At 51.6% G+C, this 16654-nt stretch overlaps 5 protein-coding genes across 5 annotated transcripts; 2 read left to right on the plus strand and 3 right to left on the minus strand.

The window, feature by feature from the left end:
* Positions 1 to 592: 592 nt before the first annotated feature.
* HER10_EVM0009988 (uncharacterized protein) lies at positions 593 to 1643 on the plus strand (the record flags this gene model as incomplete). The annotated part of the gene is made up of 6 exons (XM_035479458.1): positions 593 to 885; positions 949 to 1004; positions 1061 to 1120; positions 1180 to 1254; positions 1312 to 1395; positions 1462 to 1643. The coding sequence occupies 6 exons, from the start codon at positions 593 to 595 to the stop codon at positions 1641 to 1643; spliced, it is 750 nt and encodes a 249-aa protein (XP_035334306.1).
* An 822-nt stretch (positions 1644 to 2465) lies between these two features.
* Positions 2466 to 3609, minus strand: HER10_EVM0010132 (uncharacterized protein; the record flags this gene model as incomplete). The annotated part of the gene is made up of 3 exons (XM_035479601.1): positions 2466 to 2710; positions 2775 to 3053; positions 3108 to 3609. 3 exons carry the CDS (start codon positions 3607 to 3609, stop codon positions 2466 to 2468), a joined length of 1026 nt encoding a protein of 341 aa, XP_035334314.1.
* Positions 3610 to 6291: 2682 nt separating this feature from the next.
* HER10_EVM0008074 (uncharacterized protein) lies at positions 6292 to 11532 on the minus strand. The gene has a single exon (XM_035477609.1). It carries the CDS (start codon positions 11487 to 11489, stop codon positions 6417 to 6419), a length of 5073 nt encoding a protein of 1690 aa, XP_035334161.1. The 5' UTR covers positions 11490 to 11532; the 3' UTR covers positions 6292 to 6416.
* A 767-nt stretch (positions 11533 to 12299) lies between these two features.
* Positions 12300 to 15924, plus strand: HER10_EVM0006998 (uncharacterized protein). The gene is made up of 3 exons (XM_035476565.1): positions 12300 to 12705; positions 12848 to 13402; positions 13456 to 15924. The coding sequence occupies exons 1-3, from the start codon at positions 12533 to 12535 to the stop codon at positions 14993 to 14995; spliced, it is 2268 nt and encodes a 755-aa protein (XP_035334090.1). The 5' UTR covers positions 12300 to 12532; the 3' UTR covers positions 14996 to 15924.
* On the minus strand, positions 15033 to 16472 carry HER10_EVM0004666 (uncharacterized protein; the record flags this gene model as incomplete). Its single annotated transcript, XM_035474302.1, has 10 exons — positions 15033 to 15126; positions 15189 to 15277; positions 15334 to 15505; positions 15585 to 15603; positions 15668 to 15827; positions 15878 to 16077; positions 16128 to 16195; positions 16253 to 16277; positions 16339 to 16370; positions 16432 to 16472. The coding sequence occupies 10 exons, from the start codon at positions 16470 to 16472 to the stop codon at positions 15033 to 15035; spliced, it is 900 nt and encodes a 299-aa protein (XP_035333939.1).
* Between the last annotated feature and the right edge of the window lie 182 nt (positions 16473 to 16654).

The raw sequence follows: 16654 nt of genomic DNA on the forward strand, positions 1-16654 counted from the left end.
CGGCAACCTAGATTAGATGCAATCAAGGCTCTTGATCGCCCGAGTCGTGGATAGACAGATACCCACGCGCATTTAAGGCGGCTCTTAGTTTAAACATGCTCAGTTGGTGAACCCTCCCCGAAACAGCCGCTCAGAGTTGTGCCGATTTGCCGCTAAGCCAATCAAGAGTTGTCAGCATGGCTAACCCCAGTAAATGGGCATCGTATACTCGCTACGAAAACCCGCCGTAACCCAGTCGCAAACCCCTTCATTTGAACTCGGCGAGTTTTGCCGCTCAGAGTCAATCATGTCAATCATCGAAGCGACCAGTTTTAATCCCTGGATTACTCCCTATGTACGGAGTAAACCGCAGCAAACACTACTATAAGATGGATGTAACCTAGCGTCTTGGCTTTTTCTTGTCTCCTCGCACTCTGCAGCTGTATACTGACCTATCATTCTGATTCATTCACTCTTTTCTCTCAAACAGCCAAGATGCACTATAAGATGGATGTAACCTAGCGTCTTGGCTTTTTCTTGTCTCCTCGCACTCTGCAGCTGTATACTGACCTATCATTCTGATTCATTCACTCTTTTCTCTCAAACAGCCAAGATGCGTTCATTCTCTTCCATTGCCGTTCTCCCCCTCGCTGCGCGAATCGTCGCTGCTGGCAAGTACGATGCGTGGAAATTCGGTAACATGTTCACCCTCGGGTCCGACAGCAGTGTCATCACCAAGGCCACCTACACTCTTGTTCCCCCATCCATTCCCTGCGGCACCGTCATTAGCAACAAGGACGACCAGCCGTGGATGTCAATCTGGGTTGGCATCTCGCAGTCCGTCAGCGACCAGGGCAGCGATCTCTTCCAGCCTCTTTTGAACTGGGCCCCCGATAACTCTGCTGCGTGAGACACATTTGGCTCAGGTTTCGTTTGAAATTCATCATTGGCTAACGAGACCCTTAATAGTGGTTGCCCTGCCTCCAACACCGAGTGGTGCGTTGCTGCCAGCACTTTTACCGGCTGTGAGTTTATGAACACCAAAGTTGCGTATTTGTAGAAGTATACTAATAAGTCGCAGCCACCCAGGTTGCCCAGCCTTACATCGCTATTCCCTCCAAATCCGACGTCGACTTTGAGCGTACGTTCCAGATGCCTGTCTCTTGACTGTGGTAGTACCGAAAACTGACTGTCTTTTAGTCGTCTACGATGCCTCCAAGGGTGTGACCCAGAAGGTTTGGATCAACGGTGCCATGGTCTCGCAGCAGACCGATGGTAAGCATTTCCTTCACCTCCCCCAACCAACGAAACCATACTGATGCAAGAGCCTAGTGGACGGCAACGGCAAGGCCCCTACCTACATCTACTCCAGCAACGAGTGTTACCAAGGCGCCTGCGGAACCCTCCCTGCCTACAGTAAGTTGATTGAGTTTGCTATCTTGTCTTGGGATGTGTTTTCATGCGCTAACTTTACACTCTCAGGCTGGAGCAACCTCACCATCGTCCTTGCCAAGGCCGACAAGACCTTCGGTGACTCACTTCAGCTTACCGGCGCTACCTCAACTGGTATTAAGACGACCGATGACGGCAAGACTTGGCATGTTGATGCCATCAAGATCAACCAGGACTTCTTCTACACTGACGGCTCGAACAAGCAGTGCTAAAGTTGCCAAAGACACACCAAGAAGGGAGATCTAGTTAGAATTTCTTCACTTTAGGGCGCAGCAGTCACCCTTTGATCTTCTTCAAGCTAATTTACAATTGACCTTGCTTGATGCATTCAAACCCCATAATTCCAACCAGACGTACCCATTTGAAATAATTCCGACTCAAGTAGCTTAGCCGAACTCATGTCACTGACCACAGGTCTATCCTCTATATTAAGCATGATGTTTTCAGGATTCAAATCATTGTGAGCATGTCCAAGACGATGCATATATTTCTCTCTGCCATATGTTCCCCACAGTAAGGAAGTTGTGTGGACAAGAGGCTGACAGTAACTTTCCACCCGTGTTGAAAGAATCATTGTACAGCGTTTCAACAAAATCCCGACAATGGGCCCGTTCTTCTACAAGCACTCCTTGAACTGCACCATATTCGGGGAAGGATGTTTTCGGGTGCTTTGATTTACTCCGATCTCTTCAAGAAAGTCGCCAGTAATTACTTTGGTACTCGTTACGTGCTACCTGGTCGTAGACAGCGACGTTGAGTCGTTTGAGCCAAACAACATTAGCATGGGTGACGTTGGACGCATTGAATGTAGCCGTATGAGGTACCAACAGAGGCTGGTTTCTGCTGGCTGGGCACCACGAAGATAGTTGAATGCTTGTTCATGGCTGACTTGTTTGTTGGGGATTTCGATGCTCCCAAGCCAAGTTGCATGTTGAGTTTTCTAGTAGCTATGAGGACCATGTACTGGGATTTGCCTGACTGCAAGGTCTCGAAGACAGTGTATAATCTGTTACATGAAACGCATATCTGGGGTCTTATATAGACCTCCCGTGTCCCTGGGTGACCATGAGCATATTCCCAACAGTGTCCGGATTCAACGAATTCTCTGCCTCTTTCAAAGATTGAGCCACAGCAACGGAGCCCCTCTTGACGACGTCTGCACCATACGCTTCCATGGTGCCTTTGCGGCTGGTACCCTCACGAACGTCTCTCAACTTTGACAGTGCATTTATATAGTTTTGCACATCAATGATCGCGTGCTGAAGTCCCTGGCCTCGGACTAGTGATGGCGTTAGTTCCAAAAGGCTGTTTTCTCAGTAACCGCACGCTCAAGTCTGACTTACACGGCAACATGGGATGAGCGGCGTCTCCTGCCAAGGTCACTCTTCCATCATGTGTCTCCCAAGGACTAGGAAGCCAGTACTTCATCTCATCAAGATAGCAAGAGCTTCCTGCCGGTGTCCATTCTAGAGCAGACCGGAACGGCTCGCAAATTCCTGATAGATCCTTTTTTGCATAGTCGATGGCTTCTTGGCCATTCAGGCTGACGGAGTGGCCGCGCCATACCTTGACCCAGAAGGTCTCCCAACTGGCAACATCGTTCGGATCCTCCGCAGACATGACTACAACCTGAGCTTAGAGACGCACGAAAACCTGGCAAATGTGCAAATACTCACCACCACATCCAGCTAGGTTTGCTGTTCCAAGCATGAGCGCGCACACAGAATGTGCCTTCACCACGGCGTTGACCTTGTGTGCGTCCCCGTACCTGCAGACACAGTTCGCGATGGAGTATCCTGATGGCACTGGCCTAGCCTTCTCAACCCCCATAAGGAATTCTCGGACTTTGGAGGAGACGCCGTCTGTTCCCAAGACGTAATCGGCTTCATATTTCTCTCCATCTCGGAAGACGAGGTTTATCTCGGTACTTCTGGGCATCATCTGGTCGAGGTACTTGCCCCAGCGAATATCGAGCCCTTCAACGAGGACTTTGCGGAGGCGTCGTCTGCTGATCCGCCGAGCGCCTGGTGTCGAATTTTGGAACATGACTTCGCCGGTAGCGCCGTTGTACCCGATGACGCTCTCGTCCCAATCGTTGAATTCAAGGTGCGGATTGCAAATACCTTGAGGGAAGTTCTTCACAATCTGCTCAGGTAACAGCTCTGTGAGTGTGCTCATGCCCCAACCGATGAGGATCGACCAGTCGCGCGGCCGAGCTGCTATGCTTTCATCACGTTCAAAAACGACCACGTTGAAGCCACTCTGAGGTATCGTGTCAATTTCTGACACGGACCGGTGCAACAATACATGCCCACTCACCTTTTTCAAGCCTTGGGCGGCGATCAAGCCAGTCAACCCCGCGCCTATGATTGCGACCTTGGGCCCATTAAGTCAAACCCCCCACTTCCCGGCACCCCCCTGTTTCTGGCACCCACAAAAACGCGAAAATCCACCACAACGCAATGCCCACCCCCAACCTCCTTTTATCACAACATTTTCAATTCGAGTCCAAATGGGCTCATTTTTTGCACATACCTTCTTCTATATCTAATGCCTCAATATACCGAAGATCAGCTTCGTCAGGCTCTCGAGGACATCTCAAACGGCAAGAGTCAAAAGAGAGCCTCATTGGAGTATGGGATACCACGATCAACCCTCCAACTACGTCTCCAAGGTGGTCAGACTAGGAAAGTGGCTTTGCTGACTGGCAGAGGCTGTCTCCTGACCAGGAGAGTAGCTGGCACAATGGGTTCGCATTCAGGCTTCGCTGGGCCTCGCACCAACGCACCAACAGGTGAAGGAATTCGCAGAGCGAGTTCTGGCTGCTGCTGGGATACCAAACCATTAGGAAAGGCTGGATCTATGCCTTCGTGAGAAGGAACCCTATCATTAAGGTTCAGAGAAGTCGTTCCATCGATTCTAGACGCGTTAATGGGGCATCTACTGAGGTCATTAGGAACTGGTTTAAGTTCCTTGCTATCCCTGAGATCAAGGACATCAAACCAGCCAACAGATATAATATGGATGAGACTGGCATCCTCGAGGGTCAGGAGCTAATGGGTTAGTGCTGGGCATGGCTGAGACGACGTCTGTTCGCAAGAAACAACCTGGGTCGAGGGCATGGGTCTCTATCATTGAGTGTATCTCAGCCTTGGGTAGGGCACTTCGTCCTCTTATCATTTTCAAGGGAAGACGGTCCAACAACAGTGGTTTCCATTACATCTGGTTCCATACGATGGGTGGGAGTTTACAGCAACAGATAATGGCTGGACTACAGACTTAACTGCCATTGAATGGTTAGAGAAGGTGTTTATCCCACAGACTATGCCCGAGGCTGAGGGCGAGGCTCGACTGTTGATTGTGGATGGGCATGGGAGTCATACGACGACAGACTTCATGTGGAATTGCTATATTAACAATATCCATTTACTGTTCTTACCACCACACTCCTCTCATGTCCTCCAGCCACTTGACCAGTCTGTCTTCAGCCCTGTTAAGTCAGCCTATCGGAAGGAGCTCGGTTACTTGTCTCAATGGAACGACTCTACCATTATAGGTAAAAGGAACTTCCTGGACTGTTACCAGAAGGCTCGACTTGCTGGTCTATCAGTCTCGAACATCAGAAGTGGTTGGAAGTGGACTGGTCTACACCCTGTAGCGATGGTTAAGCCCCTGATGAACCCTATGGTATTACCTGAGCCTTCTGCTAAGCCCACCACACCCAAACCAACCAGTCGGGGCAAAAGCGATGCCATAATGGTCAACAAACTACCCTGTTGAGCCATGGGATTCTGCTTCCTCTGCAGTGGTCTGGTCGACACCCAGGAAGCTGGCAGAGCTCAGCGGTCAACTGCACTTATACACCCAACTCGACAATGATACCAGCACTCAACGGCTGCTGTTCAGGAAGGTGAAAAAGGCTTCAGAGCAGGCCTGGCAACTGGCAGCTGCCCAGCAGCAGCTGGCTCACCTGAGGGCTCAAGTTACCAACGCTGCAGTTAGGAAGAGGAAGACTGTTCAGATCGATCCCAACACGAAGTTTGCGAACATCAGGGATATCCATCGGGCTCAAATCGAAGCGGGTGAAAAGGAGGTTATTACGGCTGAATCCAGCGACTCTGAATGCCCTAGTGAGGCTGGCAGTTGTATTGTAGTGGGTGTGGTTGAGGATCAATAGTTAATAGTAATGAGGAGGTTGGGTTGTGATCCCATCGTTTTTGTGGGTGCCAGAAACAGGGGGGTGCCAGGAAGTGGGGGGTTTGACTTATCACGGTGCTGATCAGAGTTGCCGTTCGTATTCTGGATTGCCATTGCGGACGCAGTCAACGAAGGATTAGCCTCGCTGTATCGTCTTCAATATCAAGGTAGGATGTCAAAAGCACGAGAGGAAATTTTAACGGTTTCATTACCTCCGAATCTACGACGGACTTCCGTACAGAGAGTTCGACACGTGATTTTGCTCGAGTTGCACGACTTGAGACGATCGCATCTTCGGACGAATATCAAATACTCCTGGCGAGATGGTGACGTAGCACTGTAGCATTGTTACCCCCGTCGCAATGCCAGAGAATGCCCATGAAGGATTGTTTGCAGGCCTCATCGGCACTACTAACCGATAACAGGTTGCAAACACCGGGTCTAGCACCACCATAGCAATTTGGCGAGGGGACCAGACCTTAATTCGCATCAGCAAGCAGCGGTCTAGAGTGAAGTTTGCCAGCTATCGTTGGGTGTTTTCGTGGGGCCGGAGGGATCCTCATGCTTGCTGTTGATCAGCTGTCGTGGCCCTGCGCCGGTGCTGACGATGAACAAACACATGGACTTAAATACTAAGAAATAAATGTATTATATGGAGTTGTGTTTCTGCCGAGCTATAGTGTACAGATTTTAAAGGTGCAAAGTGTGGTGTAAATTACAAATAGGTTTGCCCGTAGACGCTTGTCGTGTTCTCATCCTCGCCGGAGTCCTCACCTACCCACTCCAACTCACCGGTTTCGACGAGCGAATAAAAATGTGACGGCTAGGTACTCATCGAAGAGCGGTAGTGTGGCGACATCCCTCTGGTAACTTCTGAAATCTTCGACAGGGGACTCTTCCCAGGTGCGCAGAATCTCCTTCAACTTGTTGATATCATTTCTGACCTTGGGGTTTTCAGCCTGCTTTATGAGGTCCCTGGCCGTTTCGACTCGCAAGTAATCTGCCAGCGTGGGATTTTCGACGTTGACGTTTGAGAGATCGCCCAGAATGATGGCGACGTGAACAAGGCGTGGCGCCCAAACGGAATAGTTACGTGCCAGCTGGTGCTTCAGATGTATCCAATGGCTGTGGTACATGGCATGTCCGTTGGCCAACTCGTCAATCAATGCCGAAATCTCTTTGGCGAACAAAGCATCCATGTCAGCACCTCCAGGAGGGACAGCCAGCATGGCCACTCTTAGGCGGAATGGGTCTGGTAGAACCTTGGGCTCTCGCTTCGGGTCGTACTGCCATGAAGGAGTGCGTAACTCCTCGACTCTCGCGATGACCGATCGTAGCACCGGCTGCGTTGTCATTTGCCAGCTTTTCAGCGTCTCTGGACTTTTCTCCCTCATCATCGCCTCAGACTTGTGCCTGAGCAGCGCCTCAACGTAAGAAGGGTCTCCATGACTGATAAGCCCATCTGCAAAGTCTTTTGCAAAACGTTGGAGCATGTCAACGGTAATACGGTCGTTCGGGTTGGCAACGTCTTTGCTCATATGAGGCAAATGCATCTGCTCCAAGCAGTAGGTCCAATCGCCAAAAACCATCGTTCTCTCATTTCCGCTAAATAGCTGCAACCAGTGCCTTCCTGCATTCGAGCTGGCTAGCGTAGCGTTGCTTTCGATCTTCTTCGTGATGGCTACCATGCCGGGAGAGGGTCGAACGTTGGCAAGAGCGTACCGGCTTAGCATCTCAAGCATGGGTCGCGAGAAATACTCCCGGGTTCTCTGAAAGATCTTGAGCATGGCGGGGTCGACTGGCGAGAGTGGGAAGCTCTCTCCAGGAGGCAACGAGAAGCCATTCTTCTTGAGAAACAACTCTAACCACCGTCTGTTGTTCTCTGCGGACTGCAATATCAATCGATCCGTGATACCGACCAGCTTTGCTTTGGATACAGGGTCGTTGCAGAGCTTTATCTCCAAATTGTAGAACAGAGACCGGATAGGAGCTGCAGATCGATCATTCGCATTGGCCACTTCGGGTAGAGCACCATCAGCTTCTGCTTGCGTCCAATCATCCTCTGTCATTGGATGAAGCTCATCAAGAGATGCTGCGAGTGGCACAGCGAGGTCTTCAATGACCCCCAGAATCCGGTTCTTCACATCGGGCGAAGCTGTCTCAGCTTCTAGGGTGTCGAACATGGTCTGAATGATCGCCACCCGGATATCGATGTGCTGGGCTTTGGTCAAAAGACCAGAAAGGATATCAACAGTTGATTTGACGTCCAAGAACGGCGCATTGCTCAGAAGCGTTGCCAGCATCTTGACCGTCGTAACTTTGACCGCTGGTGGGGACCGCGCAGCTAACTCACCGCCCTCCTCTTTGGCCTTCTTGTATCTGGCCTGCTGCTCCTCAAGCTTCTCCTGTATGCCAATCGATATCATACCGAGAAGTTTTTTCGCTTCCTGAGGAGGGATGGCGTTGAAGAATGCTTTGGTGAGAAGTTCTCTGTGCCAGGCGCTATCGCCTGGTCTGTTGAGAACAACATCTCTGATGAAGGGGAAAGCAAGAGATGGGTGGTCGCTGTCTGCCAACACTTTGATAAGCTTCATAGCCAGTTGGATGCGTGCATGCGTTGGAGACTCCGAATTCTCGCTGACAGCTACGTTCTGAAGGATTGATTGCACGACCGGTACAAGCAGTGCTGGTGGACCAGACTTGATCATGTGCTCTACCTGGGCCTCGTTGCCGTAGAAAAAGGCTTCTTCAATAGTCTCGAGGAAGTCCTGATCCAAGTAAAGTGCCGGATATCGAACATCGGCCTGTGATGGAAATGGGTGCTTCAAGACCGAGCTGTCGGAGCCATGGATGGTGTTGAGAGCGAGGAGAAGGGACGCGAAGTATGCATCCACATTTTTCCTTGGCAGAGGTAGTGAGAATTGACTAGCATCCCAGAAGTCGGGACTGTGTCTGGGCGGAACTTCCTCTGCATCTGACCAAGTAGGCGTCATCCAAGTCGAATCCCCTCCCAAACAAGGTTGTCCCCGTTCTATCACGTTGTCTATGATCGCCCCAGGAATCTTCTTGCCACCGATCTCTCCAAACTCGGTGTAACCGGGATCCGGGTTCCATTCTGTTGGCGTTTCTGGATCCTCGACGTCGGGAATCGAAGGCGGGATTCTTCGCGGGAACTCTGCCTTGATATCTTTCGGCAATGGAAAATACATGCGTTCGAAACGTTTTTTCCAGAGACGTAGGGCTTCGTCTTTCGTCATTCTCGCTCCGCTGAGGCTGTCAACTGCATGACGCCAGGCTTTGCGGGTGCGCTCTTCTTGCTGAGAGCTTCCTTCCCCTGTTCTGATGTATGCTTTCAATGCAAAGCTGTATTCATCCACAAACTGACCTATAGCCTGCTGAGATTCTACATCATTCGGGGGCTCTTTGAGCAAGACCTCGGGAGCTCCGAAGACAACCTTCTCGATCCGCTCTCGAACGTAAGGCATGGCATCGATATCCTCCAGGCCGAAGAAGCTGCGTGGCAACATTGACTGTACTGGCAATCCTTTTGGCCAAGGTTCACCTAGAGTGAGGACGGAGGGGAAACGCTGAGGACGATGCTTTTGCCACAACTCGTCGCGTGCCTTGGCGAGCCCGTCCACGAACTTGAAGACATGGGGCCGCTTCTCACGGCTCCCGAAACAATCCCCTACCATGTACAGCCCATCTGATCCGAGGGGGTAGAGCTTGTTATGGCTAGGATGAAGCATGAAAGTCTCTACCTCAATCAGAAAGTCCAAGGTTGGCTGCCAAAGGACCTTGTAGATCTCGGCATCGGTCAGCTTTCGAGCATCTTGAAACTCATTGACCAGTTGAAATCGTCTTTTGATTACTGCCGTAGGCAATTCAATGACATCGCGCCAATCATAAATCTGGAAGCTGGGTTCTCTGAGGGCCATTGCTGCGGTTTCTAGCAGCTGCATCATGATCTTATTCGCAGATCGGATAGATGTTGCGGGATCAAACTGTGGCTTGCCGGCATGAGAAGTCACGTCAATACCGCTGAGTAAGTCTAAGCCCTCGGCGGTCTGCAGGGATTGTTCGTCGTAAAGTTTCTTCACCGCAAACACGTCTTTGTTGAAGCGTCTCGCCCAAAGCAGGTTCTCTGCATAGAGATCCAAGGAGCCCGCCGCAATAGAGAGGTCGAGTGCTGACTGAGCCCACAAGGCTCGACTTTCCCAATCACGACTTGAAGATGCTTTCCTTCTGCGCCTCTCCAGATCTGTGTCTATCTTGCTATAGTGACTTGGGTCGAGGGGGCTCGAAGTTGGTGAACTTCGCCAAAGAAAGGCTTCGAGTGCTAGCGCGTCACCCTGGACTGAATCAGAGTTTTGCTCATGCTCAAAGATGGAACTTTCTCTGCCATATGAAAACTCCAGAAAACGTCCGTCAGGGAAAGCAATCATCAAGCGCTGGACTAAGCGGAGAGAAGCAAGCCGGTCATCACGCGCAAGCGTTGTGACGAAGAATCTCGCTGGCCACGGTCCCTTGATCTTCTCGAGAGAGATGTCTTTGTTGTCTATAGCGTCGTCGATATCGAGTTTGAAGGCAGGTAGATGCCGGAGCATGAGCCGAAATAATCGGTAGGATACGGCCGGATTGACAGCCTGTAGATGCGGAATGATCTGTTTTGCTGATTGCCACTCTGTCTCAGGCGTGAGTTCCAAAAGCTCGACCAAGTGCTGCTCAACTTGAGGTCGCGTCGAACGGGTATGCTCCCAGAATTTGATGACATAGAACATGACACCGACAAGGCTATCGTCCAGCATCGTCTGGAGGTCGGAATGTCTGCTAATCAGGCGGACGAGCAGCTCAAGAATCTCCAATGGAAGATGCTGCTGAACGCCTGTTCTGCGTCGTCGCAAACGTTTCACAATGGGCAAAGCAATCTGATTAATGAACACGTCTGGCGTAACAGGGAGCTCAGCCCCGACGTCGAGATACTTGAGGAGCATGTCTTTGGCGAAGCCAAAGTTGTTGTTGATAAGCTGCGTGAACGTATCGCCATCGAATTCGGCAGTAGGAGATTCTCCATTCGAAAAGATGGAATCCAGGAACTTGGTCTCGTAGAATGTTGGGTGGGTGCGAAGCAAATTCGAACGCTGCCTCGCTGTCCATTTGGGCGATGTCCCTTCATGCTCGGCTACTCGATCGGTGGTGCACGCCGGCAGGATTCTCCTGTAGTGGGATAACAGCGGCCTCGCATCTGGGTTTTCTTTGGGGACTGGGGTTCCGGCGCCGAGGATGGCGATCAACTCTGTCAATTTGGCTCGTCGCTGCGATCGTCCGTGGGGAAGGGAGGCTGTCCTGGCGAGGCCATTGCATAGCATCTTGACCTCCTTGACGCTGAGGTTACTCATGAGGGTTGCGACACCTTGAGCACCGCCTGCCGCATTCCATACGGGAATCATCGTGTCCTCTGATCGCATGGCCTTGAGAAATGCCCTCATAGCCGCACGTCTTTCGGAGGTGCTCCCGGATTGATTGAGTGCTGCCACGATCGACTTTGCATCGTCAGATATAGGGATCCAGATTGGGAAGATGCTGTGCGGGATGGAACCTCGGACGACCGCTTCATGGAGATTGTACGTGATGGATGTCGGATCGGCAGCGTTGGCTCGAACCTCCTTGAGGTAACTGGCAACCTCCTGCGGCGTGCCATTGCGGAGGATCGTATGTTTGATGGACATTGAGTCTGCCATCACTTTTGGTTTATGAATGAGTCGAGCTGTTGTTGCCGGTGCAGTATTCGAGTGACTAACGGTAGTGGCAATCCTCAAGAGCTGATTAGATGAGCGCTTGGCAGCAAGCCAAGGTGCCATGGCGGCGGGGTTGAGGGGGGGGACAGAGCTTAAATCATCTGTGAATTTCAGTTTTAGAAAGATTTTCTTCGAGTATGGATCTACCTGAACTAAAGTACCGTACTTAAGTAAGTACTCATCTTCGTGTTGGTTAGACTCAAGTGAGATTGAGGCCGAATTTGGCCTCACAGCCGAGGCCGCTTTGCCGCAAACTTGATGAGCCGTATCAATGTGGCAAGGCATCAAGCAGTGGTTGGTCCCCTGAGCTACTCCCAATGCGTGCTGATGGGACGATGGGACATGTTGGTGACCGTGATTCTAGGGACTCTGGCCTTGATTGGGCTGGCCCCGGTTCTTTGCGGAGCGTAACTGTGGCATTGCTTCTGCCTAGAAACTCACTCGCAATTGCAGCAGGAGTCGAGAGGTAGGTATGTATCAAGAGGTTGACGATCGACAATGGATGGATGGTTCAAGAGCACTTGTAGTGTAAGGTAGGTAATAAGAGCCAAGTATGGCCAAGCCAAGCAGCGACAGCTCCTCAAAGAACCCACACAACAGCTGCTACCACTAAACCTTTGACATTATGTAATCTCTCTTAACTTGCCAAGAGAGATGAAGTAATGACTAAGCTCCTTCAAGTCGGTAGACGGGTCCGTAGCTGCGTGCTGATTCGTGCCCTCATTCAACTTTCCCCAATGATTCCGGCTTCACGCGAGTCACAGGACGAGCTTCTCTCCCTCCCTGATGGCTGGTGCTTGGCGGGGGACCTTTCAATTAAGTAGACTTCTCGTCAGTGAGTCGCAAGTCCCAATGTTCTAGCACTTCCATCTTCAGCAGAGCTGTCTGCTCTAGGGGTAGCGTGTTTGTATCGTCAAAAGTCAACAGACCAGGCCGCTTTGATACTGGATCTCATCTCGACCCCAGCCCCAAAAGTCAATACGTCGAGAAATAACGCGTGTTCCTTTGATCCAAATCTTGTCGCTTGCTGTCCGTACAGAGCACTTTAGCTCTTCACCGAGATCGCCAGAGTGCACCCGGGCTCCTCTCACCTTCCCCTCACCTGGATGGAGGATCCTCAATCGCTACGTCCAAAGCAGGCCGCCTGTCTGGTCTGTCGCCGAAGCAAGATCAAGTGCGACTATTCTCCGCATGAGAACAAATGCAAGAGGTGCATTCAGCTCGATTCTGAGTGCATACGGCCTACGTTCCACGCTGGAAGACAGAAGGGAATCAAGAAGTAAGGGCCCCCAAGCTCCCCCCCATCTAATGGTGTTGACACCAGACGGCCCCCCATGACCGAGACAACCCCTTCGAGTCGCACCACAACTCCCCCCACCATTCTCTGATGTAGTATTGATCATTGGCCGGGCGTGTAATAGCAAGCGAAAGGGCCTAGACAAAGCTCTATATCAGATTGAGCAGGCCATCAAAAGAGCCAGAACCGGTGAACACAACTCCGAAGATGACAAGGCCATCGGCAGTCTCCAGGCGCTCCTGGAGGGCTCTCGAAATGCTCGGTCAACTACCGCCTCCTCTCACTTAAGGCGGGGTTCATCGCATTTCAACAGCCCCGACCAACCCGACCTCTCATCTGACGATGATGATGACCTGGACAACACCCCAGACAGCAACACTTATATGAGTTTGCATCATCACAACGAGGAGAGCCTGGCAATCGACGATGCCGAAAACCCGCTCCAACTCCTGGCGCGCGCCTCGAATCTGCAGCTTTCGCCCAAGCCCATCAGTGGCCTCTCGCCAAAGCAGCCAGGTCCCCGCGCCGGGCGCAAGAAGCAGGTCGAACAACCCGATGAGGACTTGGAGATCCAGTCCTTCTTCACCTCTGTTCGCGTCAACTTCGATGTCGGCGATGACATAGATCCCATCACCATGGGTCTTGTAACTGAAGAAGAGGCAGAATCATTATTTGCTTTGTAAGTAACTTACGCCCACTGCCGATGAGGGCTTCGTCAAACTCACCATTCAGCTTCCATGGCAAACTTGCCCACACCCGATGGGGACTTGATCCCAAGATCTACACTCCATCATTCACGCGTTCACGATCTGCCTTCTTGTGCACCTCCATCATGGCCGCATCGGCCCTGTTCCTTCCATCCGCTGGTGCCTTGTCCAAGAGACTGTCAAACCATTGCAAGACCCTCGCACATAGAGTCATCGCGAACCGACACAAGTCCGTCGAGATTGTTCTTGCATTCATGGTCAACGTTCCATGGATGTTTCCTGGCCAGCATAGTACTGATGATGAGACTTGCTGGTATGTCAATATGGCTGCCACTATCGCCATTGATCTGTCCTTGAATAAGCTCCTCATCCCAATGGAAGTTGTTGGTTCCGGTTCGAACATGGCCTTGTCCCGGGGAGACTGCCTTGATCCTCGGACAGCGCTGGCCATGGACGGCTTCAGCCACATTGAACATACCTCTGATCTTGGACAACGCCTTCTTCGTCGCCGTGAGCGCTGCTGGATCGCACTCTTCGTTCTTGAACGAGGCATGTCTCTAGCTCGCGGCCGACCTTATACCGTGCCCATCACGCGGGTCATCAAAGACTGCGACCAATGGCATCGGTCCAGCATTGCTGACCCCATGGATGGTCATTTAGTCTCAATGGCCGTCCTTCGCCGAGATCTCGACGGACTACTCAACACAGTCCGCGCGCTCTGCGATGGGTCGCAGGGAATATCTACGGACGGCGGGCTCATCGCCCAGTCGATCCAGAGTGCTATTGAGAGATTCTTCGATCAATGGCTCACCGAATGGGGCTACGCCATTGGCACAGGCCCCCAGCGCCGACTCCCTCCGTACGTTGAGATTCTCGTCACCCACACCCGGCTCTCGACGTACGGAGGCGTCATCAACCACCCGACCGCCCCAATGGAAGTCCGTCAATTCTTCCGTACGGCCGGGCTATCGTCTGCTGTGACGGTCATGCGAGCAGCGATCCAAGGAGAGTCGCAGCTTCAGTCGATCCCGAACAACACGACAATCATGGTCTCGTTTGCAGCCTGTTTTGCCCTGACTCTGAGCGCCTACGCCACGGGCAGCTCGAACTTGGCACCTAGCATTCGGAACCTCATTGAAGAAACGGCAGATGTCTTGGAACGTATTGGCTCTGCCACAAAGCACAGAAATGGCTTGTCTACACTCTACGGAAAATACCTAAGACGTATCGTCAGGAAGGCGGCCACAGCCATGGATGGGCAGCCTCAGACGAGTATGCAACCTGATCCCACCATCCCTCGTAGTGGTCAACTCGGAACGCCCTCGTCGGCTGTTGCTGCCTCGCCTCCCGTCAATATGGGGCCACCAGTCTCGCAGCCGCCTTACATGGAGTCGCAGCTATGGCCTGGGACTTTGCAGTTCTCTGCCATGTCTGACGACCAGATTGCCGAGGTTCTTAATCAGCCAGGCAACGAGTTCGACCCTTCATTTGCAGGCCTGTCCTGGGACGATATGAATAACTTTGACTGGCTCAGCTGGCCGAATTTGACAGAATTTGGGTTCTAGAGAAACAACCACCTCTCGGTTTGCCATGTGGCGCACATTATGCCTTCATGGTTTCGACCGGGGCGGCGAACTGCCACTGCGTCAGTTTCCGCAGCTGTTCCATGAACACAAAAGTCAGGACAGTATTCGGCCTTCAGTACACAATTCATTAGCAACATTATCGACATTTCTTTTCCTTATGGATGTGACTTACGTCAATCTCAACCACGCCGGAGTCCATCCCTTCATCAAGAAAATTGCTCCTTCTTCCCTCAGACCCGTCTGTACAATACGAAGCAAAGACTAGGTTCGATTAGTCGGTTTCTCTGCAAGGACCGGGACTGGGCCTGTCCACTCACGTTTGCCCCTGGGCCGCTTGCAGCAGCACTTTGAATTCTGCTCTTGAGGACATCAGCTGGCGCGCAAATCGTTGTCGCCGCAGTCCCAGCAAAGAGGGATGCCACGGCATGTGTTTTGATATCATCCTTCATTTCAGTCTTTTGCAGAAGGATGCGTTTTGCTGTTGAATATCTGTTTCGTGCTTTCGTGTCAGTTTTGCTTGTGTTATTTAGTCCCTTCACCCAGGGACGTCCACTCATTTGGCACTCACGTGGCGATTTGTCCCACATCTATCATTCGACATCAGCTTCAATAAAATCCTACAGTCGTTTCCGAGGTTTTGGCTTGACTTACTCATGAGTATACTGCGCACCACATTGGCAGATATGCCTCGTGTGAATGCTCCCCCACCCTCTTCACGACCTATCCTGTATAGCCCTTCGACAGCATTGGAGTAAGCGAACCGTTCGCCGACATTCTTGGCTCCATCGGCGCACATGCGGACGAGGACAACCTAACACCTGTGAGAGTCTGGGCTGAACAGTGGAGCGACGCCGGCCATACCTCAGCAGGATTTCCAACCAGCCCTGCCATGCCTCCAGCCAACCCAGCACAAGATATCGTCATCGCTGTTGTCAACTTCTCTTGACCCGTCCAATGTTTTGCTTGTTGCGCAAAGTAGTTGTACAGTCCGAACCGAGCGGTCGAATAAGTGGTTTGTCGAAAGATGGATGCTGACAGCCCAGACCACAAGGAAAAGAACCCTATACAGTGTAAGTATTGACGATATCACGAGTTTAGCTAGATCCCTCACCATCCCTAGCCGCGAAACGGTACATTGCTCGAAACATCGACTCCCTTGACTTGAGGACCTGCATTCGACTATTGCGATCAGTACCCGTTCTGCGCGCTCCTCGTTGTGGACAACTCTTCACTCACTACTTGGTTTGATCCAAAGGATGTGCTGCGATTGCGTGATCAGTAGTCATTCGAAACACGGCGATGTCGCTCAAGGGCGAACGTACTGAAGCAGACTGCCATCGATGCTGCAGCACCTCTACGATTATCGGTCAGCTCGATTCCAGCTTCCACTTCCAACTTGGACTTGTGTTACTCACCCAAGCCAAAAAGGCTCCTTCTGTTTGTTGCCGCCGGCCATCGTGTGCTGGTGTAAATCTGTGCTGTGGGTATATGCAATGCTACATGCAACCAGAGTGCCAAAGGGACTTCTCAACATCCATTTTCAGAAGCTCGATCCATGGAAATGCTCTTTTGATAAGTAATGGGGCATTGTTACCATCGTCCCCTTGTCTAAGCTTATCCGCCCGCTGTCTGTTGATA

The sequence above is a fragment of the Colletotrichum scovillei genome (assembly GCF_011075155.1).
Source record: "Colletotrichum scovillei strain TJNH1 chromosome Unknown Contig00005, whole genome shotgun sequence".
In the NCBI taxonomy this organism is placed as follows: Eukaryota; Fungi; Ascomycota; class Sordariomycetes; order Glomerellales; family Glomerellaceae; genus Colletotrichum; species Colletotrichum scovillei.

Excerpts from the sequence above, each read along its gene's own strand:
- HER10_EVM0008074 (XM_035477609.1), bottom strand. The coding sequence starts at position 11,489 with ATGGCACCTTGGCTTGCTGCCAAGCGCTCATCTAATCAGCTCTTGAGG.
- HER10_EVM0006998 (XM_035476565.1), top strand. The coding sequence starts at position 12,533 with ATGGAGGATCCTCAATCGCTACGTCCAAAGCAGGCCGCCTGTCTGGTC. Across the intron at positions 12,706-12,847 it reads AGACAGAAGGGAATCAAGAA|CAAGCGAAAGGGCCTAGACA; the intron begins GTAAGGGCCCCC and ends GGCGTGTAATAG. Across the intron at positions 13,403-13,455 it reads GCAGAATCATTATTTGCTTT|CTTCCATGGCAAACTTGCCC; the intron begins GTAAGTAACTTA and ends CTCACCATTCAG.